The 24,819-nt window shown below is 38.7% G+C and overlaps 1 protein-coding gene across 3 annotated transcripts in view; it reads left to right on the top strand.

Annotated features, from left to right (window-relative positions):
* The window catches only part of LOC148376966 (uncharacterized), a 58,205-nt gene that overhangs the window by 26,526 nt on the left and 6,860 nt on the right, over positions 1 to 24,819 (top strand). The window contains exon 1 of one of the 3 annotated variants that reach the window (XM_088351100.1): positions 16,892 to 17,131. The exons of the other annotated variants lie outside the window; for them this stretch is intronic. Within the exon in view, the coding sequence (XP_088207226.1) occupies positions 17,011 to 17,131 (121 nt within the window). The 5' untranslated portion in view covers positions 16,892 to 17,010. Of the gene's footprint in view, positions 1 to 16,891; positions 17,132 to 24,819 lie in introns of those variants that run through there. 3 annotated transcript variants of the gene reach the window in all.

Genomic DNA, 24,819 nt, shown 5'->3' with positions numbered 1-24,819 from the left:
CGACCCACCTCACAAACACAATTGTTAAGTACGCCGACGATACCACCTTGGTCGGCCTCATCTCTGAAGGGGACGGGGCGGCGTACAGGGATGAGGTGGAGTCACTGACAACGTGGTGTTTGAAAAAACACCTCATACTGAACACCACAAAAACAAAAGAACTCATACTGGACTTCAGGAGGAAAGGCAGGAACCCAGCACCACTCGTTATAAAAGGAGACTGTGTAGAGAGAGTCCACTCTTTCAAATTCCTGGGTCTGCACATCTCCGATGACCTCTCCTGGTCTGCAAACACGAGAGCGGTGGTAGGGAAGGCCCAGCAGCGACTCCATATCTGCCCAGTCTGGAGGACATTGCCTGATCTCGCTACCTCAGCAGAGCAGAAAACATCGAGGACTTTTCTAACCCCGGCCACCACCTTTTTGACCTGCTGCCTTCCGGCAATCGCTACAGGCAGGGTTGGGTAGGGTTAAAATGATGACTTACAACACGTGGTAAGCGTTCTCTCCTGGCTTTGATCTCCGGCAAAACTAACATAAAATGCGACAGAAACAAAATGAAAATAAATCCAAACAGCTTGCCAACATTATTTTTCCCGTTCCATGTATTCCGTTACTTCCAAGCCTGCACAAAATGTAGTCATTTTATTCATATTTAGTTTATTTTGTATTTTATTAGCATATTTGGTATTGGAGTAATCCGAAAGTAATTGAGAGTAATCCAGTTAAAGTAACTTTACCCAACCCTGGCTACAGGTCACACAAAACAAAAACAAACTGACTCAGAGACAGTTTCTTCCCCAGAGCCATCATCACCCTGAACACACACCGCACAACAAACTGAGACTCTTGCAAACACACTACCTCATACAAATGTCAAATTGTATTCATGCCTATGCTCACTTTGCACAATGTTGACTATTTTTGTACTAACGCATATTGCACTAATACCATCCCAAAACTGTATGTAACATCCTACATGCCCACATTTCTTGTGTATAATTGTAAAAAATTATAACCTTTATCTTCTTTGTTCCCTTTTATCCTCACTGTTAATTGTGAACCTGGAGTGCCACACCCAATTTCGTTGTCACAATATGTTCAACCCATTTTGGAACAATGACAATAAAGGTATATTCTATTCTATATTTACATTTTTGTTATAGACATTTTAATTGAAGTTCTGTTCGTTTCTGTCTCCATTGGTTAGAATGATTACATAAATGCAGTCAATATTATTTATTCATACATTTTGTCATTTATCTGTTTCGGTATTATGTCGTATATTTGGGATGATGCGAAACCTATGTGTGTCTTGTGTCCCACAGATGTCAGTGAAGAATTCCTGCCTCCTGTCCGTCAGGAACCAAAGTTTCCTGATATTAAAAAGGAGGAGGAGGATGTTGAGCCTTTTTGTGTTAAAGAGGAGGGACTTTTCACAGAGTTGCCGGTGACTGAGACCATTTTAACTCCTGGGAGTCAGGTAAAACATGAAGAAAACTGGCAGGAGTCTCCAAGCATCAACTCCCGTCAACACGTGAAAACTGATGATGAGGACATGTCCGACTCTGCAGACACTGATCGCGCCAAACAGTCAGAAGCTGATAAAACATGTTCTCAGTGTGGGAAAACATTTCAATTCAAGTATCGCTTAAAGTTGCATATGGTAGTTCACACTGGTGAAAAGCCTTTTTCATGCTCAGTTTGCAGTCAAAAATTCAGCCATAAAGAAAGCTTAAAAATCCACACAAGAGCCCACACTGGTGAGAAGCCTTTTTCCTGTTCAATTTGTGATGAGAAATTCTGCCATAAAGAAAGCTTAAAAAGACACACCAGAACCCACACTGGTGAGAAACCATTTGCCTGCAAAGTTTGTGGCCAGAAATTCGGCGAAAATGGAAGTTTGAAAACCCATGCACGAATCCACACTGGTGAAAAACCTTTTGCCTGCACATTGTGCGGTCAAAAGTTCAGCCGTAAAGAAAGCTTAAAAAATCACACAAGAATTCACACTGGTGAGAAGCCTTTTTCCTGCTCAATCTGCGGGAAAGATTTCAGACGCAAGGCAAACCTAAACTCACACACAAGAACCCACACTGGTGAGAAGCCTTTCTCCTGCTCAGTTTGCGGTCAAAAATTCAGCTTCAAAGAGAGTTTGAAATTCCACGCTACAACCCACACTGGTGAGAAGCCTTTCTCCTGCAAAATTTGTGGTAAAAAATTCAGCCACAAAGTATATTTGGAAAACCACGCTACAACCCACACTGGTGAGAAGCCTTTCTCCTGCTCAATTTGCGGTAAAAATTTCAGGAAAAAAGAATATTTGAAAAACCACGCTACAACCCACACTAGCGAAAAGCCCTTCTCCTGCTCCTTTTGTGCTAAATCATTCAGCCTGAAGGCATGCTTAAAAATACACACAAGAATCCACACTGGTGAGAAGCCTTTTTCCTGCTCAGTTTGTGGTCAAAAATTCAGCCATAAAGAAAGCTTAAAAAATCACATAAGAATCCATACTAATGAGAAGCCCTTTTCATGCTCAGTTTGCAATCAAAGATTCAGCCGGAATCATGCCTTAGAATACCACACAAGAATCCACACCGGGGAGAAGCCTTTTTCCTGCTCAATCTGTGGTGAAAATTTTAGACACAAGTCAATCCTAAATTCACACACAAGAACCCACACTGGTGAGAAGCCTTTTTCCTGCTCAGTGTGCGGTCAAAGATTTACCGTTAAGCATGCCTTAAAAGACCACACAAGAACCCACACCGCCAAGAAACCCTTTGCTTGCTCAATTTGCGGTCAAAAGTTCAGCCGCAAAGAAAGTTTAAAAATCCACACAAGAACACACACAGCCGAGAAACCTTTTGCTTGCTCAATTTGCGGTCAAAAGTTCAGCCGTAAAGAAAGCATAAAAATCCACGAAAGAGCACACACTGGTGAGAAGCCTTTTTCCTGTTCAATTTGTGATGGAAAATTCAGCCATAAACAAAGCTTAAACAGACACACAAGACTCCACACTGGTGAGAAACCTTTTGCTTGCAAACTTTGCGGTCAAACATTCAGCTGTAATGAAAACTTGAAAAAACACGCAACAATTCACACTGGGGAGAAGCCTTTCACCTGCTCAATCTGTGGTGAAAAGTTCAGACAGAAGGCATGCCTAAACTCACACACAAGAGCCCACACTGGTGAGAAGCCTTTTTCTTGCTCATTTTGTGGTGAATCATTCAGCCGAAAGGCATACTTAAAAACACACACGAGAACCCACACCGGTGAGAAGCCTTTTTCCTGTTCAATTTGTGATGAAAAATTCAGCTATAAAGAAAGCTTAAAAAGACACATAAGAATCCATACTGATGAGAAGCCCTTTTCCTGCTCAGCTTGCGGTTTAAGATTTTCAAGTGAAGCCAGAGCTCAGGATCACACGTGTGCCGGGGAAAATAGCATCCGTCACTCTGTTTGATACGGTTTCATTTCTTGCATTTACATATAAAAGAAATCGTCCAACGAATGTACAAAAACTTTATGTGTTTGTACATGTCTGTATAGAATATATATACACAGTCACACCCACGGTTGTACTTCTTTAATTACAAGCTTAATTTGTTCTTTTTCTTAGTTGTTACCCTGGTTAGTTGTCTCCTTGTTGGGCCGAAGGTTTAGATCAGGGGTCGGGAACCTTTTTGACCCAAATCGTCATAAAAGCAAAAATATTTTCATTTTCTTTTTTGGGGGCCACACCATATACTAAATTTAAAATAAAATTCAACAAAATGGCCAAACCTGCTCTCCAGAAAAAAAGCTAATTTTGCAGCACATTTTATTTTACTGTGTGTCACTGAAATCATTGTAATGCCGGAGCCAGTGTCCCATATTAATATAAATATATCACTTCAAATTAATCTCGTGATGAAGCTCATTTGAACCTTCATTTTTATCCTAAATAAAGTTTCAAAACAAGTTATTTTGTACAAATGCCATAAAATACTGCATGGAGGAAACCACCTCATTTATCCTCAGTGCAGACATCGCTGGGCGAGAAGAAGAAAAAGGGCATATGTGTAGCTTTGCCCATTCCGACCACTCACTCAATCAAATTGCTCTAGGTGTTTTGCTAGAGCTTTTGGATGTTTAAAGTTTGTGTTGTGGCTTTTCGTCATAAAGTGTCTCAACACTAAACATAGACTGTTTAATGAGCTTCCGTACAAAGGCTTAATTAGCGATTTACAGCCAAAACCGGGTCCGTAAACTGTAGTTGAAATTGCGTCCTATATTTACTGGACTGAACCCATTAAGCAGCCGGGACTGTCTCGGTTTCTCACGAGTGACAAACGCCTTCATAAGTGACAATATTTTAAGTAATAGCTAAAGGTCCATTTTATCTCCTAGTCATAGGTTATCATTGAAAATGACATCTGTGGCTCGCAAGCCACGAATTCTCGAACCCTGGTTTAGACGGACGGCCAGATCTTAGGTGGTTTCATGCTCTGTCCGTTTTGATATTATTGCTCGCAGAGTGCTCCAGGAGATGTGTAAATGTTGCAAAATCTTTCCATATCCAGTTCCTGCTTTTCCACAATTTTATCCTGGACCTGCCCTGTGTGCTCTTTGGTCTTCATAATGTTGTCTGATCTCCAGTGTCTCCTTTCACCAACCTCTGATCTCACCACAGAGCAAATGCATTAAAACTGACATGCTTAATGGGGTATAGGTTCACTTTATTAGTCCTTGTTAGTCATTTAGGTGGACATTGGATCATTCAGAAGTCATCAGCGAACTTCTCGTGTTCGTTGGTTCAACTGAGAGAACCGAGGGACAATATTTTCGAAACGCTTCATTTTCACTTGTTTTCGTAGTAAATATAACACAAATGGGGAACTCACTTGGTTCCACTTCAAGATTTTGTCTCACATTTAGGCGATGTACATTGAAATACTCTTTTATCGTATCTAATAAACATTTATTATTTTCAACTGTGGATTTCTTTTCTAAAGTTATTTTTTAATTACTCTTGTTTTTATGTTTGCCTATTCATCCTGACATTTTATTCATCTTATTTTTCTCTTATAAGTTTTTATTACGCTTCCATCCTGGAGTGCCACGTCTAATCTCTTTGTGAACAATGTTCTCTGTGTTTTTATCAATGACAATAAAGACATGTCTAATTGTGGATTAAAGTTATATACTATTTTATACGCTTGTTTATTCCACTTATATTCAAAATACTTGTCCTAAGTTTGACCTCAGCCTTGAGTGCAACTTTTTAGAAGGATGTTGTAAAAACACTGATGCTTTGGAATGTTTTCTTTGGTTTGAGTCTGTGCAGATTGTTAGGGTTAATATTTTCGTAATAGGTTGGACTGGAGTGATCAGTAAGAGAGGCAAATGTAGTTTTAGAATTTATTCACTGCAGTGGGCAGACGGATTCAAAAAGTCTCACTGTCTCACAAGTTTCCCGCGGTGCAACCGGGTTTTGTTCAAAAGCGTGCGCATGCGCAGAAAGTATCAATGACGTCACACATACGTCTACGGTTCAAAGTTCGCAAATGCGCAGTAATAACCAACGACGTCATATATATCTTTCGGTTCAAAAATAGTACAAAACAGCAGAAAACGAGTTGTAATACAAGTCAAGCTCATCAGGATTATTTGTAACATAGAAGACAGAGAAATACACAATTAACTAATTACGATTAGCTTTGACGTTTCCCCCCTGTTGTGGATTTCGAAGGACATCAGTGATAATACCACAGATTTTCAAGTTAACACATCATTAAGAAATACAACAGGTTAGTAGTTTCGTGGAGGGGCGAAAAACCTTCGTAAAGGAAAAAATTCCCCTCCTCCCACCTCATTTCCATGAGGTCGAGAGTGTTTCTTATGCTAGAAAACGTAGTAGTAGTAATGAGCGATGGTTAAAAACACAAAACAAAGAACCCTGCCTGTGCGTTGGTCTCCACAGGGCCTGAATGACTTGGTGAGCGGGACTCGATTAGCTTACCCGCTCAGATCTTCGCGTGTGCAATGGGGAGGTTTCCCTTTAGGGATAAGTCCTTTTAGACAATGTTGTCTAAGTCCATTTAAATTTGGTGTATGGGAACTGATACCAATGTAACAAAGCAGTCCGCAAAGTCCAAAATTTTCAACATTACGATAGAAGAAATTGAACCTAATCTCGTTTCTTCCCTCAGTTGTTAGGATTCTCATTTTGGTACTTTTACGACCACCATTTCTCTAGATATCATTGTAGAATCTAATGCCTATTCTTTCGGAAGAATAGATTAGGGCACTATTGGCAGCTTTTGATGCTGTTTTTCATGAGCATGGGCACCGTAAGGATCCCCACACCTCCTGGCGTGTTGATGATGTGTTGCTTGTAGATGAGATGACACCATCCAGTTGTCCACATTGGATTGCTCCTCTTTTCGGATCTGGCAAGTTAGCTTCTTCCCTGAGATGACAACAGCCTCCTGCGTCGAGGCGGACGTGTGTAGGAGACACAGTTGATGGCGCGAGTGCTAGCACACTCCCCAGAATCCTGACCGCTGTCCTTGGAAATAAGTTAGGTTTGACGCTCCCTGTGGGCTGACAGAACTCCATCATCTGATCAGCAGGGGTCACCTTCTGTATGGATGAGAAGCATAAATCAATACCATAGAACTGAATATTCAGGGAAAGCTATAGATGGTGAAAAAAGGATTAGTCAGGACTTATTTTTTTTTTTTTTTTTTTTTTTTTTTTTTTAATAGATTGTGCTATGCATATTCTTCCCCCCTCTTGAGACTTCATGGCTCAAAACAAATTAAAAAAAAAAATCATTTATAGATTTGTATATTTTCTCAAGTTGTCTTTATATTATTATAAGTGAAAATCAAAATCCCCACTATAAGATGCCCTATCCATTTTGAGCATTTTATCCCAAAATTCTAACTAGAAGATAAACAATTTATTTTTTAAATTGTCAGTTCTAAATTTCAAATTTTGCTTTTTCACTAAATCTAGTCACTGAATCAGTTTAACCATTATCCTTGTCAGAATCATTTACCCTGATTTGAGTGTTTTCTCTTTTGTAGATTGATCACATTCAAGAAAAAAATTGTATGCACTTTTTATTTGCATTTTCTTTTGATTTTCAACGTTTTATCTTGCTGTTGGCCATTCCCCTCGAGGCAGATGACCAGGATAGATTGTTAAATTGTCAATTTAACCCAAGAAAAGACGTTTTTATTGTTATGATTCACTCTTTGTTTTGCCTTTTGTAAAAATCATAACCTATATATTATCTTTTCAGTAAGTAAATTTCAGATAAAATAACAGTATTTTGCAAAGAAAGCAGGTAATTCACGTTCAAAGTGAATGATTTTGCCAAAAATGAAAAATACCATCCCAAAATGTTCTCAATGTGGGCGATTTTCTAATGGTGAATGGTTATTTTCATTGATTTTTGTTAATCAATTTGATAAACATTGTAAATTTTGTTATATTACAACATTTCTTCTGTGTAATATTTTTCTAGCCGTCCAAATTTCGTAATTTGAATCTCAAAAAACAGTTATATGGAGAGCTTATTCAGAAGACAATTTTTCATCAATTTCGGAAAAAACTAGGTTTTAACTTATTTTTTACTGAATGTCTCAAAACTTCCCCCCTGAGTTAAAACCTAAGTTCCCAATCTATGAATAGGAGTGAAATCAGACACATTTATAAATTTGCAAGATGAATTTATCAATCTTCCTCAAATACATTTACACTTTGTATTAACAAGACTCTATATAACTTCAAGCAGACGCATTCTTGAATGTTGTTGTCTTTCAGTCTTTTGATTTGCTTATTCCACATTACATTCACCATTTGAATGTTGCTTTTGGCCCATCAAAAATAGTTTTTCAAAAATGTGTCCATGTCAAACACAAAATGACTTTATTGACTTTTTTGTCAATTTCACTGGTAACGACTGCAGGAATCTCCTGTTAGCTGTCTGAAAAGCAGCTGGGATGTGCCCCATCACTCCCTTGATGTCGTTGTTGATGAGCGTAGCTGGGATGTGCTCCATCTCACTCCCTTGGCCTCGCTGTTGATAAGCGGCGCAGATAATGGATGACTGATGTCTTTGGCTCTTTCAGCAAATGATTTTTGTCCATGATTTGTTTTTGACAGGGTGGTATGTCCTTTGAAGAGTAAATGGACTTTCAAAAAGAAAGGAAAGAGTCTTTTTGTGGAATTCACTGGCACTTAAGAGTCTCGCTAATTCCATTGTGCTTACGTAGTGGGATTTTTTTTTTTTGTAAATTGGCCGGATTATTCAATGTCTTAAATTTTTCTCTAAATTTAAGTACCAGTAGACATTATCTTAGTTTAATCAATTTCTATCCATTTATTTCCCATGCAATTATTCTTAAATTAGCATTATATGTCTCGAAATCAACTAATCCTTTACTTTTATTTCCTATGACCCTTTTCAAGATTGATCAGTTTCTCATTGTCTTCTAAAAATGCTCTTCCATAGAAACCGTTTCCTTTTAACTTAACCAAAAGTCAGTATTTGTTACACATTTGTTTATCATTTGTCAATTGTAACACTCAATCTAAAAAAATTCAGTGTGTAATCAATTGTCCTCCCAATTTCCTTTGGGCTAAATTTGTCAAAATTCCAAATTCTCACACTAAACATCAGAAATCTCAAAAGATCAACAAAAAATTCTCAAAAAAAATGCCAAATCGAACTTAATGTCATAACTTTTCTAATTGTATTTTGTTCTCTCTGTAATCATAATCAATCTTTTATTATTGATTCAATATAGAGCCATACATACTTGTCACTTATGAATTATCTTGTTGAGTGTATCTATTTTGTTCATTCATTATCTTTTATTTTGCGCAACAATCTTTGTTTCTACGCACTAGTCTTCGTTCTAAGCATCCTTTCGAGATCCCTTGTGATTAAAGCTAAACAAATTAACGATCTGGTCCGACTTAATAGTTGTTTCTTTTTTTTCCTGTTTAAAAGAAAAAAATAGATTCAGTGACTGAAATAGCTTCAGCTACGTTATGATTTCTAGTCTCCAATTCTTTTTTGTGTTAATGTTATCAACAAGTAAAGCTTTTGGAGCAAGCGATCTAATATTTAACAGACCAAATTTCAGCTTTGCTGAATCATTTGACTTAGCTGAACTCTTTGTAGTCTTTGTCGAGATCTTCAAAAGCTCCCGGCGTTGTGGCCGCTCGTGAGCGCTGAGTTTAAAGCGTCGGTTGTCCGGCGAGGAATGAATGGTGGAATTAGTTACATCGTCGCGTCCATCCTCGCGTCCATCTTGCTGCTTGGAATTCACACGCTTCACACATCTACCTGCACGGCAACCACGCTTCTGTGTCCTTTCTTTACGGCGCCGTCGGCGACGTTTATTAAGAGGAATAGCTGTCCACAAGGATGCCGGGTCTCTTTGAAGTTCGCTCGGTATATCATGGGCGGTATAAAAAGTGCTCGAAAAATCGAAATTTAGACGCCCACCCAACCGAATAAGTTCGTCCCTACTGTAAGTGTTTTTGGCCACACATGTGTCCAAAAGTGAAAGCAAAAAAGACAAGAGAACGGCAATAAATAGAAGATTAGCTGGAGAGCTAGCCGCAAGCATGTATCCATGCGCAGCCGCCATCTTGCAATGTTATGTGTATGTTATGTTCGTGATTATAAACTTAACTGTATGGGTCTTTGTGAAACGTGGTTACGCCCGGATGAGCACTTAGCGCTAAATTATGCCTCTCCCCCAGACTACGAGAGTAGTCATATAGCACGCACGCTGAAAAGAGGTGGTGGTGTTGCGCTAATCTCTGAAAAATCGCTCAAATTTAATACACGTACCTCTAATAATTACAAAACGTTTGAGGCTCTTGTGATGCGGTCCCCTCAATTGTCAATTGATGTAATAACTATCTATCGTGCACCTGGGCCATACACAACTTTCTTAGACGAATTTGCTGAACTTTTGTCTGAACTAGTAACCTATGCAGACAAAATTATAATTATGGGAGACTTTAACATTCATATGAACTCCCCACACAGTTCACTTACTATTGCGTTTAGTTCTCTAATTGATGCATTTGGTTTTACTCAACTGGTTGACTTGCCAACCCATAAAAATGGGAACACGCTAGACTTGATTCTGACTCGAGGAGTTTTAACCTCAACCATTATGGTTCTACCGTGTACTACTGTTATCTCTGATCATTATTTAGTGACATTTGAGGTGCTAACTAAATGTAGACTTAATAAAGCTGAGGGATTTAGCGGACGCAATATAAGCACTGGCACAGTTTCTGAGCTCTTTGAACTCCTTCCTGGAGCAGTTGCGTCCTTTCCTAAATACAATGGCTCGATTGACTCACTCATGAATGAGTTCAATACCACCCTGACTAGTGTGCTGGATTCAATAGCGCCCATAAAACTAAAATCACGTCCTAAAAGATGCACACCTTGGTTTACTGATGAAACTAGAGCCCTTAAAAAAGAATGCAGGAAATGGGAGAGAAAATGGCGCGCTACCAAGCTTGAGGTTTTCCATCAAACCTGGTGTGACAGCTTGTTAAAGTATAAAGCGGCCCTTGCCTCTGCAAAATCGGCCTACCTTTCGAAGGTGATTGCGTCTCAAAAGAACAACCCCAAAGCCCTTTTTGACACTGTAGCATCGCTTACAAGGCAACAGGCTATCGCAGACAGTTCGACACACTCTGCTCAGGACTTAATGGTCTTCTTCACTAAGAAGATTCAATGCATACAGGAAGAAATTGCAAAAGATATTGTTAGTACCACACGTATTAAAGGACTGAAATTTACAGATGCACGACAGGGTGGCTGCCCTGGGAAAATGGCCGGTTTTAGTGAACTGTCACTTGATGATCTCAAACAAGTGGTGAATGCGGCCAAACCGACAACTTGCCAGTTCGACCCTCTCCCAGGTTCACTTATTAAAAGTCTTTTTAGCGTCCTTGGGCCTTCAGTTCTAAATATTATAAATACATCACTCTCCTCAGGTGTAGTTCCAGCAGCTTTTAAGTCCGCCGTTATTAAACCCACACTGAAACGACCCAACCTTGATCCAGAAATATTAAGTAATTACAGACCTGTGTCAAACCTACCTTTCCTCTCTAAAGTACTCGAAAGAGTAGTGGCACAGCAGCTGAATGCTTTCATATCGGAGAATAACCTTTTTGAATCCATGCAATCTGGATTCAGGGCTAACCACTCTACTGAGACAGCTCTGATCAAGGTAACAAATGATCTCCTAATGTCAATGGATTCTGGCGCATCATCACTTTTGCTGCTGCTGGATCTTAGTGCTGCTTTTGACACAGTGCACCACAATATCCTACTAGAACGGTTGGAAAAATGGATTGGTCTCTCAGGAACCGTCCTCTCGTGGTTCAGATCCTACCTCTCAGATAGGACGCACTGTGTTAAATATGGTGAAATGACATCTGAGCCCTTTAATGTTACCTGCGGTGTTCCGCAGGGTTCAGTGCTCGGCCCCCTACTTTTCAACATTTACATGCTTCCATTAGGTGATATTATTCGCAAGTACAATATCAGCTTCCACTGCTACGCAGACGACACTCAACTATATCTTCCGTTGGAGGAATCTTCCACTCTAAACTGTGGAAATTTGGAGGCCTGTCTCACTGAGATAAAAGAGTGGATGTCACTCAATTTCTTGCGTCTTAACTCTGAAAAGACCGAAATGTTAGTCATTGGTCCTTCTAAATGCCGGGACTTATTCGCAAAAACTGCTGTGAACATTGACAAATGTCACATCACACAGAGTGACTCAGTTAAAAATTTAGGTGTCATATTTGACCCTGATCTATCCTTTGAGATGCATGTAAAGCAAATTACTAGAACTGCCTTCTTCCATCTTCGCAACATTGCTAAAATCCGTTCAATACTGTCTCAGTCTGATGCGGAAACAATAATTCATGCATTTGTTACCTCCCGTCTCGATTACTGCAATGCACTACTCTCCGGTCTCCCGAAGTCCAGAATCAAGTCTCTTCAGCTAGTACAAAATGCCGCAGCGAGGCTTTTAACCAGGACAAAAAAGTACGATCACATAACACCGATTTTGGCTAACCTGCATTGGCTCCCAGTTAGCCAAAGATGTGACTTCAAAGTTCTCTTAGTATTGTACAAAATCATACATGGACTTGCTCCCTCTTATCTTTCAGATCTGATCTGCCACTATGTCCCGGTCCGAAGCCTACGATCTGAGAGTGCTGGTCTTCTGGTGATCCCGAGAGCAAAGAAGTCTTCTGCTGGTTCGAGAGCCTTCTCCATCCGGGCACCGGTGCTGTGGAATGCTCTTCCCCCTGAGATTCGATCTGCAACCTCAGTGGAAATGTTTAAATCTAAACTTAAAACTCACTTCTACTCCATTGCATACGAATAACCTACTCCTCTTGTCGGTTGAAAATAGTTTGTGTAATATAGTGTAACAATCTGTGAAGCCCTTTGAGACTCTTCGTGATTTAGGGCTATACAAATAAAAATGACTTGACTTGACTTGACTTAATTTGTCGTCATTTTCAAACTTCTTTCAAAATTTTGATTATTTGAAATGGTTCAAATGACCTATTGAGAGTAATCTATTATTGAATACGAGAACAACTAAGGAAATAAGCTTTACATATTACGCCTCTTTTGAATTTGTCCATTTACGAACGAGATGAACACTAAAATTATGGACGTTTTTCCAGTCATCTTCATTGCTTTTTTCGTCCCTGCTTTATCAGGAGCAAAACTACATGTCTTAAAGTTATTACCCTTTTGCTATTCGCATATTCAACAAAAAATGATTAGTTCGGTTACTCAAATATTCTTTCTTTTTAAACTATTCTGTATAGTTATCTTGTATTATACACTCATTGTTTTCATTTCCCCACGTCATTTATGCTGGGGACGCAACTTTTTTCCCTTTAAATTGTCATTATCATGTAGTTACTCTTTAACAAAGATTTATCGCATTACAAGCCTTATCGTTATTTTGAGTTTTATTTTCCTGCACACCGATCTTAGCTAACGAGATTACGTCATTGTTGTTGGTAATTCTTGTCGAGCGAAGGTCCGTCTTTTTTATTAGACACAGATAACAATGACTTATCACCTCGCCTGGGGTGTTAGGATGTGTGTGTCGTGCCCCATTCTGTCCGGAGGGCGATGACCTATCACCAAGCTTCGAAGGACTATTGGGAAATTTGAAACGACGACCGCGGACCAATCAGCCAGCGGCTTGGTCATGGGGCGTGAACATTTTATTGCCATGTGTCATAAAAGTGAGCAACCCTAAAAGTTAAATATCAAACAGAGAGAGAGAATACCATTCACTCCTTTTAGCAGAGGAACAGCTGGAAACTGTCAACACGCACACTTCACGGTTTGGGAAGTCCTGGAGGTGCGCACACTTAAATCTGGCAGACGCGTGCACGCACATACAAAAAATTGTGAGGGCTTATCGCACACACACACTCTCAGTAAATCTCATTCACGCACACACATTCTTTTTATCGCTTTTTCTATGCAATCTTATCTTAATAATAATAATACCATCTGATTAACTGCCCAATAATCAACGCCGGAAAAACCGGCGAGAATTGCAAGAATGGCAAAGCGAGGCACACTGCGCTTTTTCTCAAGCACAACCTGTGAGCCCTATCACCACCCCCAATCAATCTAAAGAGACACACCAAAAGTTACCTCCAGTACGAATCATTTATAGATTGCCTAATCTTGAACTGTCAAATGCAGCCGTGACGATGTCTTATCACCGCTTTTTCGCATATCTCAGGGCAATTATACGGACTGGAATCAACCGTCCCTCCTATTAAAAACTTCCCGGCGCCACTGCTTTTTTATTCGCAATTGACAGTCGTCCAAATTCCTGGGCGAGGAATAGCAATGCTAGACAATGTTTAAAAAATTCCCTCGCTTAAATCCTGTGCGGGGTGTGACTGAGGATTAAGCATCAACTCAATTTAACTCTACATCTTTCGCTGCTATCCGAGCTGGGTCAGACTAAGGAAAACACTACGTGCACGATTAATATGGCTCTCTTGTCAAAACCTCTGCACTTGATCCTTTTTTCTTTCCCGTTCTCATCCTTCAATTCAGGTCTCCCGACAAACAAAATAAAATAAGGACAATTTAAAATTCTCCCTTACCCTCCGTTGGGCGCCAAGTATTTCAGAGCAGACCTTATTGCCTCGCCCCAGAAATATAAACAAAGTTCAGAGGAATCTTGGCAGGAGAGGGAGAAGCTGTTTATTGATGTTCATCAGTGTCCAAAACAGAGTTCTTATTTGTTATTGTTAATAATACTCGCTGACATTTAAACTCAGGAGAAACAAGCCTGGAATTTCCTGTCTTAAACAAATGTGTCCTCATTATGTCAAGCTTTGACTCCATTAAACCACAACAATCTCTGCTCTTGTTTCACTTTTATTTTGTTCCGCTTCAATCCACTGTCTAGACAAACGAAATTGAAACGAGGAACAATTAAAATTCTTCCTTACCTCAACTGCGCGTTTTTTTTAGCCAGGAAAGTCTCGAGAAGAAGAGAACGTCATTAGGTTCGATTTTCCAAGTCGGGGGCCACTTATTTTGGAGAGGACGTCGTTGGGCGTTGCCCCAAAACAGAAACAGTGTAGAAACATGATAGAGAGGGAAACGCAGTTTATTTCACCCGTACATCAGCGTTCATAGAGCGTTCTGTTCGTCTGGGAGACGTTCAGCTTTTTTATACTCTGTTCAACAACATCGGTCAGCGATGACGCGTTCTTCCTGAGAATTGACGGTGTTTTTTTCCCCATCCCGACCTGGCTCAGCCAACACCGTGGTATTTCACAGTAGGTCAGGAGGTAGAGCGATCGTTTTAGGATTAAGGGATCCCAGTTCGAATCCCGGCTCGTCCGTGTTACATGTCGAAGTGTCCTTGGGTAAGACACTGAACCCCTAATACCCCCAATAAGCAGGTTAGCGCCTTACATGGCTGCAAGGCCGCTATTGGGAAATGTGGAGCACATTGTAAAGCGCTTTGGGAAGTCATTGACTTGAAAAGCGCTATAGAAATGCATGATAAAAGAGTGGATGTCACTCAATTTCTTGCGTCTTAACTCTGAAAAGACTGAAATGTTAGTCATTGGTCCTTCTAAATGCCGGGACTTATTCTCAAAAACTGCTGTGAACATTGACAAATGTCACATCACACAGAGTGACTCAGTTAAAAATTGAGGTGTCATATTTGACCCTGATCTATCCTTTGAGATGCATGTAAAGCAAATTACTAGAACTGCCTTCTTCCATCTTCGCAACATTGCTAAAATCCGTTCAATACTGTCTCAGTCTGATGCGGAAACAATAATTCATGCATTTGTTACCTCCCGTCTCGATTACTGCAATGCACTACTCTCCGGTCTCCCGAAGTCCAGAATCAAGTCTCTTCAGCTAGTACAAAATGCCGCAGCGAGGCTCTTAACCAGGACAAAAAAGTACGATCACATAACACCGATTTTGGCTAACCTGCATTGGCTCCCAGTTAGCCAAAGATGTGACTTCAAAGTTCTCTTAGTATTGTACAAAATCATACATGGACTTGCTCCCTCTTATCTTTCAGATCTGATCTGCCACTATGTCCCGGTCCGAAGCCTACGATCTGAGAGTGCTGGTCTTCTGATGATCCCGAGAGCAAAAAAGTCTTCTGCTGGTTCGAGAGCGTTCTCCATCCGGGCACCGGTGCTGTGGAATGCTTTTCCCCCTGAGATTCGATCTGCAACCTCAGTGGAAATGTTTCAATCTAAACTTAAAACTCACTTCTACTCCATTGCATACGAATAACCTACTCCTCTTGTCGGTTGAAAATAGTTTGTGTAATATAGTGTAACAATCTGTGAAGCCCTTTGAGACTCTTCGTGATTTAGGGCTATACAAATAAAAATGACTTGACTTGACTTGACTTGACATTTTCATTTCATTTCATTAATCGTTTTTCATATTTCTGTTATATTTGATGAGCACTCCCAATTACTCAAATGTATAAAATTGACTTAAGAATCTCCCCTCGTATTGGATTAAACATAGAATTTTTGTTTTTACTTTGCCTATTCATATAATTTCCTTTTCTCCATATTTCTTCAGCACTTTCTGTTCCTTTAAACTTGACAATGACTCTGTATTGTTTGGCTATTTCATACCCGTTAGGTTTGGGATGATGAAATGTTCAATTAAAAAAATAGAAATAAAACACACAAAACTTGAAAATATTGCACCCATAAACAAAAAAAATGGGTTTTGGTGTATTTCATGCAGCGCTATTTGGTGTGAATGTTGTTTGGAACAAGACATTTTCTAACAACAGATAAGGAAATTTCAAGCAACCGTTGAGAGCGCCGTCTAGTGGACGCACTTCAGAATACCTTTCCCTTCTCACTTTGCTTTGCCACCTGAATAGTGATGGGAATTTCTTCTCTTTTTAAAGAGGCGGCTTTTTCGGCTCGGCTCACTAAAACGGGCATGCACCTTTAGCCCCCAGCGGGTTCTTCGGATTAAATACATCGTGTTCATGTTGAGTTTAAAGAGGACTCCGTCCATCTTTTGCAATCATTGCCTTTATATTTTCAATATGAGGTGAACCTTGGCCTCATTTAATCTTTTACATGGATGAGAGAGAGAGAGAGAGAGAGAGAGAGAGAGAGAGGGGCAGAAAGAAAAGAGAGAGAGTGAGCGCATTTCGAGGGAGCCGGCTCATTAATTCTTTTCGTTCACCAACAACACAGCAGAGTGGAACTGTCAGATGGTATGATGCTAGGGGGCGATAGAGCACCAAAGAGATAGATGCCATCCGAGAAGAAGAGAAGAACCATCACTGTTGACATTGTCTGCGCCTTCGTGGTGTTTCGCTCCAATTGTGTGCACAATAAAACTCCATCAAACTTCATTTAACCCAATAAAGGTTCAAAGTTGGCTAAAATGTGCGAGAGATGGAAAGGAAATTTGAAAGAGGAGCTTCAAGATGACAACGAGCGAGAAGATCGACGGCTAAACCAAGTTAGCATTAGCAAGGAGCTACGATTCGTGTCGAACAGAGCAGGTTGGTCACTTTTATTTCCATAACATTTTCATTTTACTTCTTTGAGTCTCTGACTTTTTGATTGTCATCACTCTTGGCCAAGTGCAAGCTTTTCTTTACAGTAATATCAGCCCATGACAACTTATGAAGGTCTGTTTAAGAAAAATGAAACAAAAGCCAATAGCGACCGATTTAAATGTAGACTGACACATTGGTTAGCTAATGAATTCCCAACCTAGATATGTTCACATTTAAGGTGTGTATTGAAATCAGAGCCGAAGATGAACGTGTGCAAAGCCAATCGTGGTATTCAAGTCAAGTCATTTTTATTTATTTGTATAACCCTTGAACACAAAGAGTCTCAAAGGACTTCACAGGTTATTACACAGAATATTTTTTTCAGACTATTATGACACCATCCCCTGATCTGGAACCAACATGAGGGAAAGGAAAAACTCAAAAATAACCTCGACACGAGGAAAATTAAGTAACCTTGAGAAAGGACCGCACATGTGGTATCCCCCTTCCAGGATTACCAGACAGCAAAGGATGTTGCAATCACAAATATTGTCCACGAAAAGTATAGGTTATTCATATGCTATAGAGTAGAAGTGAGTTTTAAGCTTAGATTGAAATATTTCCACTGAGGTTGCAGATCGGATCTCAGGGGGAAGAGCGTTCCACAGCACCGGTGCCCGTATGGAGAACGCTTTCGAGTCAGTTTAATGAAGAACAGACCATTAGTAGTGTCATACAATGTTGTAATATTTGTTGCATCTCCCTAGAAGTGCAATACCAATAAAAGGTAAACAATATAACATAACAATCAGCAGCAAAAAAGTGAGTTTAATAAATGAAATCCAACTCTCACAATCGGAGACATAAAAAGAAAGAATAATAAAGAAAATGAATATGTTTAAAATATATCCTTTAAATAAGCAAATTTTACTTTTAGAAAGTGGGCCAGATTTTGTAAGATAAAAATCTCTGAGCGCTGACGGTCTTTAATAAATTCACCCTCTATGAGAGGTTTGCAGCGGTCGGGATGGAAGAGCAGGGCAGAAACAGGTCGGCAACAGGTATCAGGCAGGAGAAAAACAGGGCAGGAAAATGTCGGAAGGTATGAGCTTGCCTAGCTGGGAGCATAGGTTCGCAAACGGTATGACGGCTTCCTCTTGGAAGCCAGGGGTTTAAGAAGAGTCTTTGAACCAATCGGCGCTCATGGCTGTTGGCTCCAATTGGGCAGGCACAGGTGCCCTGAATCAGCAATCGTGACATGGAAGAAATGGAAATATTGTGAAAAGAATTGTAAAAACAACTGACGTTTGTACAACCTTTGCAGTAGTACATGAGTCAACTCATTCAAAAGTGAAAAATAATTCTGCATTGCCGGAGCAAAATGTTCCGTGATGTCAACTTTTGGACATGTTTGATAATAATTTAGTTGCCACACTTGGGATTGCCGTTGCTCTCGGTTGTTTCAAGCGTTGCTCACCGATTTTGTGTGAACGCTCAGACCCGTAAGGAAAATGACAGGGAACATTGCTGCCAGGATGTTACTTGTCCCACTCTTTGCAGATCTTCTCTAAATCATTAAGGTTGGTGGGCCTGTCGCTTACCAATTCGGACCTTCAGCTCCCTCTAGAGATTTGCAATTGGATCTAGGTCCTTAACGTGGTTTTTCTTGAGCCACTCCCTGGTTTTCTTTGTCGTACCTTTCTGGTTATTGTCATGTTGAAAGCCCTAACCACGGCCCATTTTCTGGTTGTCCCTCAGAATTGCACGGTAAATGGCTCCATCCGTCTTCCCACTGATACAGTGAAGTAGCCCGGTGCCTTTGGCAGAGAAACACCCCCAAAACATGAGGTTTAGAATGAAATCACTTGTTTTTCGTCTTTTACTTCAAATTCTTATTCCGTGTTAGAATACATATATGTTAAAGTCAATCATTATTATGACTATTTTGTGGCCATATTTGCACAGATAAAATACACGTATATAGTTTAATCTTACATGATGGCGGGAGCAAAAAACTCACGCGCCTTCTTGGCTGAGTTCCCGAAAAGAGAGAGGGAAAGTTTATTCGTGACGTCAGAGGAATCGGTACAGAGCCAGAACACGACTTCAAAATAAAAGAATACAAGATTGATAAAAGTACAAGAGATATAATTACACTCATTGTTGAAACGTTACTTTATGTGTGTGTTTATATGAGAAACATTGTTTTTATATTTAGTAATATAAAAACAAGCTAATTACCTTGAGACAGAAAAATCAAGAGATTTACATTGAAAACCTGACATTTCCCCCCTGTTGTTAATCTCGAAGAATTTAAAAAAATAGATTGGTAATCACACGGAGAAGCAAAAACACTTCATAAAAGGAAAAAACTTTATCGCCTCCAAAGAATGTCTCTTGCTGGAAAAACAGGATAAAACAAAAACGGACAAAAACATACAAAAGTTGGCCAACTAAAACGAACAAAAACAAAAAGGTGAAAAAGTTCTAAAGTGAAGAAAAAATCTCCAGTTAAGCAATCGTTAACTATATGGTCATTGATGGAGACCGCGAGAATTAAGATAAACAGAATGAAAAGATCCCCAAAATCATTTTCGAAACTGTAGCATCACTAATTAGGCAAGAGGTTAGAATGCATGGTGCCAATTTATCAAAAAATTGTATGCATAAACAAACCTCCAAAACCCTTAAGAAAAATTTTGTTTTAAAATGATAGCAATATGACAACCGGTATCGATAAGATGTGTGGATGTCTTACTATAGGAATAAAACCCAAAATCAAAAATATTATATCGCCTGTTACCCTGATTGTTCCTTCATTAAGTTTGAGACCTAATGTTGAAACGCATCAGAAAAACCTTGATAAGATATATTTTCTTATCATAATACGTTCATTCTATGATCTGATTCATGTGAAAAAACGTTATTCTCTTATGTTAGCTCAATTGTCAAGTTTTTTGACCTAGCAAGTATTTGTTAGAGCACATATGTCAGAGTCAAGGCCCGCGGGCCACATTAGGCCCGCGAGAGGGTTTTACCTGGCCCGCGTGACGATATCAAAATATTATTAGATCCGGCCCGCAGGCCGCTGCAAGCCAGCAGCCCGCAGTACGCATGAATACTACATTTCCCACAATGCAACGGGGACGCGCCGAGCGGGAGCAAAGCGGGAGGCGGTTTGATTTATTCAGCAGTCGATCAGCAGCAGTCATTAGCATAACAGCAAAAATTAGCCCACAGATACCCATCAACAATGGCTAAACGGAAGGTGGACACTGAAAACCGGGGCTTTCAAACAAGGTGGGAGTTGGAGTACATGTTCACGGAGGTAGCTGGAAAACCTGTGTGTCTGCTATGTGGAGAAAGTGTGGCGGTGATGAAAGAGTATAATATTAGACGGCATCATGAAACAAAACACACGCCTCAAACAAGTAATGTAGAGTTGTAGTAATACAGTACTGTATATAAATGTATGTAAATACAGTAATAATACAGTAATGTTTCCTGTGCAATTACACATTTGAAGTTTTTACTCCGTTCAAGTTTAAAAGTTAAATATGCACATAAAGAAGGTCTTGTTTTTTGTTGTTCCCCTCTGGAATTTTAAAGCTTTATTGTCTATGTTGACTATGTTGTTTTTGTTTGCCGACTCTGTCCTGGGAGTGTTTCTTGTTTTTCGGCTTTTCGTGGAAAATAGATCTTGATGTGGACAACAGTCTTTTGATAAAATTGTCTCCTATTTAGCAGAGAAAATGACTTTTGATTGTTATTATTTGTTAATCAGTCATTCCTTTTTTTCACACTAACCCAGAGAAAGCCCAGAAAGGAAAGTCAATGTACATTTGAGCAGGACAGATGAGGTCCAGTGTGTTGATTGCTATTGGTTTTAAGTAACAAGAGATTTTTGCACTTTATTTTATTGTATTTCGAGGCAATATTTCTTTTTAATAATTTCAGATGATTGAATGATAGAAAATGGTTATGAGTTGTTGTTATGAGATATGGTATGATTTTTTTTTATAAAGGACATTTGTATTTTGTGCCTGCTGAAATTAAAAATGACTGACAGAGTCATAAGAAAATATTGCTTTATTGATACAATCATATTGTAATATATTTGTTGTGTTTTCAGTAGGTTAAATCTTGGTTTCAGTAAAGATTGGACAGTCCGGCCCTCGGCTTGTAGCCAAATGTTTTATTTGGCCCTCCGTCCATTTGACTTTGACACCCCTGTGTTAGAGAATAAACAAAAATTTCAATCAAAGAATCAATCAATTAATCAGTGTTAATTTTGATTAACCCAGTAACTATGTTTATAGTTGAGGGGTCCGATGTGCAAGTATGTGAGACTTGTGAAATATCTAGTTATTATCAATGAAATTGTGTGATGTGTGGTAGGCTGACACTAATGTAGCAAAGCAGTCCGCAAAGTCCAAAGTTTTCAACAAAACAATCTTATTTTGGTACTTTTACGACCACCATTTCTCTAGATATCATTGAGGAGTCCGATACCTATTCTTTAGGGAGAATAGATTAGGGCACTATTGGCGGCTTTGATGCCGTTTTTCATGAGCATGGCCACCGTTAGAATCCCCACACCTCCTGGCGTGATGACGTGTTGCTTGTAGATGATAACGGCCTCGATGCGGACGTGTGTAGGAGACATAGCTGATGTCGAGAGTGTTGGCACACTCCCCAGAGTCCTGACCGCTGCCCTTGGGAAGAAGTTAAGTTTGACGCTCCCTGGGCTGACAGAACTCCGTCATCTGATCAGCAGGGGTCACCTTCTCCTGTATGGATGAGATAAGCATATATCTATACTATAGAACTGAATATTCAGGGAAAACTATAGATGGAAAAAGGATACTTAAATTTTTTCTTTTTTAATAGTTTATGCTATGCCTATTTTTCCCCCCCTATTGAGACTTTCATGGCTCAAAACAAATAAAAAAAAAAACAACAAATTCATTTATAGATTTGTATATTTTCTTAAGTTGTCTTTATATTTATTATAAGTGAAAATCAAAATCCCCACTATAAGTTGCCCTATCCATTTTGAGCATTTTATCCCAAAATTCCAACTCGAAGATAAACAATTTATTTTTTAAATTGTTAGTTCTAAATTTCAAATTTTGCTTTTTCACTAAATCCAGTCACTGAATCAGTTTAACCATTATCCTTGTCAGAATCATTTACCCTGATTTGAGTGATTGAGTGTTTTCTCTTTTGTGGATTGATCATATTCAGAAAAAAAATTTGTATGCACTTTTAATTTGCATTTTCTTTTGATTTTCAATGTGTTATCTTGCTGCTGGCCATTCCCCTTGAGGCAGATGACCAGGGTAGATTGTTAAATTATCAATTTAACCCAAGAAAAGACGTTTTTATTGTTTGTTTTGCCTTTTGTAAAAATCATAACCGATATATTATCTTTTCAGTAAGTACATTTGTTCAAAATAACTTTTTGCAAAGAAAGCAGGTAATTCACGCTCAAAGTGAATGATTTTGCCAAAAATGAAAAATACCATCCCAAAATGTTCTCAATGTGGGCGATTTTCTAATGGTGAACGGTTATTTTCATTGATTTTTGTTAATCAATTTGACAAACATTGTAATTTTGTTATATTACAACATTTCTTTTGTATAATATTTTTTCTATCCGTCCAAATTTCGTAATTTGAATCTCAAAAAACAGTTATATGGAGAGCTTATTCAGAAGACAATTTTTCATCGATTGCGGACAAAACTAGGTTTTAACTTTTATTTTACTGAATGTCTCAAAACTTTCCCCCCTGAGTTAAAACCTAAGTTCACTATCTATGAATACCAGTGAAATAAGACACATTTATAAATTTGCAAGATGAATTTATCAATCTTCCTCAAATACATTTACACTTTGTATTAACAAGACTCTATATAACTTCAAGCAGACGTATTCTTGAATGTTGTTGTCTTTCAGTCTTTTGATTTGCTTATTCCACATTACATTCACCATTTGAATGTTGCTTTTAGCCCATCAAAAATACTTTTTCAAAAATGTGTCCATGTCAAACACAAAATGACTTTATTGACTTTTTTGTCAATTCCACTGGCAACGACTGCAGGAATCTCCTGTTAGCTGTGAAAAGCAGCTGGGATGTGCCCCTATCACCCCCTTGATCTCGTTGTTGATGAGCGTAGCTGGGATGTGCTCCATATCACTACCTTGGCCTCGCTGTTGATAAGCGGCGCAGATAATGGATGACTGATGTCTTTGTCTCTTTCAGCAAATGATTTTTGTCTATGACCTCTTTTTGACAGATTGATATGTCCTTTGGAGAGTGCACTGACTTTCAAAAAGAAAAGAGTCTTTTTGTGGAATTCACTGGCACTTAAGAGTCTCGTTAATTCCATTGTGCTTACGTAGTGGGATTTTTTTTTTTTTTTTTGTAAATTGGCCGGATTATTCAATGTCTTAAATTTTTCTCTAAATTTAAGTACTAGTAGACATTATCTTAGTTTAATCAATTTCTATCCATTTATTTCCCATGCAATTCTTTTTAAATTGGCATGATATGTCTCGAAATCGACTAATCCGTTACTTTTATTTCCTATGACCCTCTTCAAGATTGATCAGTTTCTCATTGTCTTCTAAAAATGCTCTTCCATAGACACCGTTTCCTTTTTTAACTTACACAAACCATAAGTCAGTATTTGTTACACATTTGTTTATCATTTGTCAATCGTAACACTCATTCTAAAAAAATATTCAGTGTGTAATCAATTGTCCTTTCAATTTTCCTTTGAGCTAAATTTGTCAAAATTCCAAACCCTCACACTAAACATCAAAAATCTCAAAAGATCTAAAAAAAAATTCTCAAAAAAATGATATTGATTCAATATAAAGCAATACATACTTGTCACTTATGAATTATCTTGTTGAGTCGTATTTATTTTATTTTCATAATCTTTATTCCGCGCAACAATCTTAGTTTTTACGCATTAGTCTTTGTTTTAAGCAGCCTTTCGAGATCCCTTGTGATTAAGGCTATACAAATTAACATGATCTGGTCCGACTATTAATACTTGTTTCTCTTTTTTCCTGTTTAAAAGAAAAAAATTAATTCAGTGACTGAAATAGCTTCAGCTACGTTATTAATGATTTCTAGTCTCGAATTTTTCTTTTCTGTGTTAATTTGTCGTCATTTTCAAACTTCTTTCAAAATTTTGATTATTTGAAATGGTTCAAATGACCTGCATTATCTTATTGAGAGTAATCTATTATTGAATACGAGAACAACTAAGGAAATAATCTTTACATATTACGCCTCTTTTGAATTTGTCCATTTACGAACGAGAAGATGAACACTAAAATTATGGACGGTTTTTTAGTCATCTTCATTGCTTTTTTCGTCCCTGCTTTATCAGGAGCAAAACTACATGTCTTAAAGTTATTACCCTTTTGCTATTCGCATATTCAACAAGAAATGATTAGTTCGGTTTCCCTTTAAGTTGTCATTGTCATTTAGTTACTCTTTAACAAAGATTTAACGCATTACAAGCCTTATCGTTATTTTGGTTTTGCTGTATGAGTTTTATTTTTCTGCACGCCGATCTTAGCTAATGAGATCTCGTCGCTTCGAGATTACGTCATTGTTGTTGGTAATTCTTGTCGAGCGAAGGTCAGTCTTTTTATTAGACAAACGGCTTTT

The sequence above is a fragment of the Urocampus carinirostris genome, chromosome 1 (assembly GCF_059441175.1).
Source record: "Urocampus carinirostris isolate Australia breed hairy pipefish chromosome 1, RoL_Ucar_1.0, whole genome shotgun sequence".
Taxonomy (NCBI): domain Eukaryota; kingdom Metazoa; phylum Chordata; class Actinopteri; order Syngnathiformes; family Syngnathidae; genus Urocampus; species Urocampus carinirostris.
Note: the sequence above shows the minus strand (reverse complement) of the source record. Positions and strands in the feature narration are given on the sequence as shown.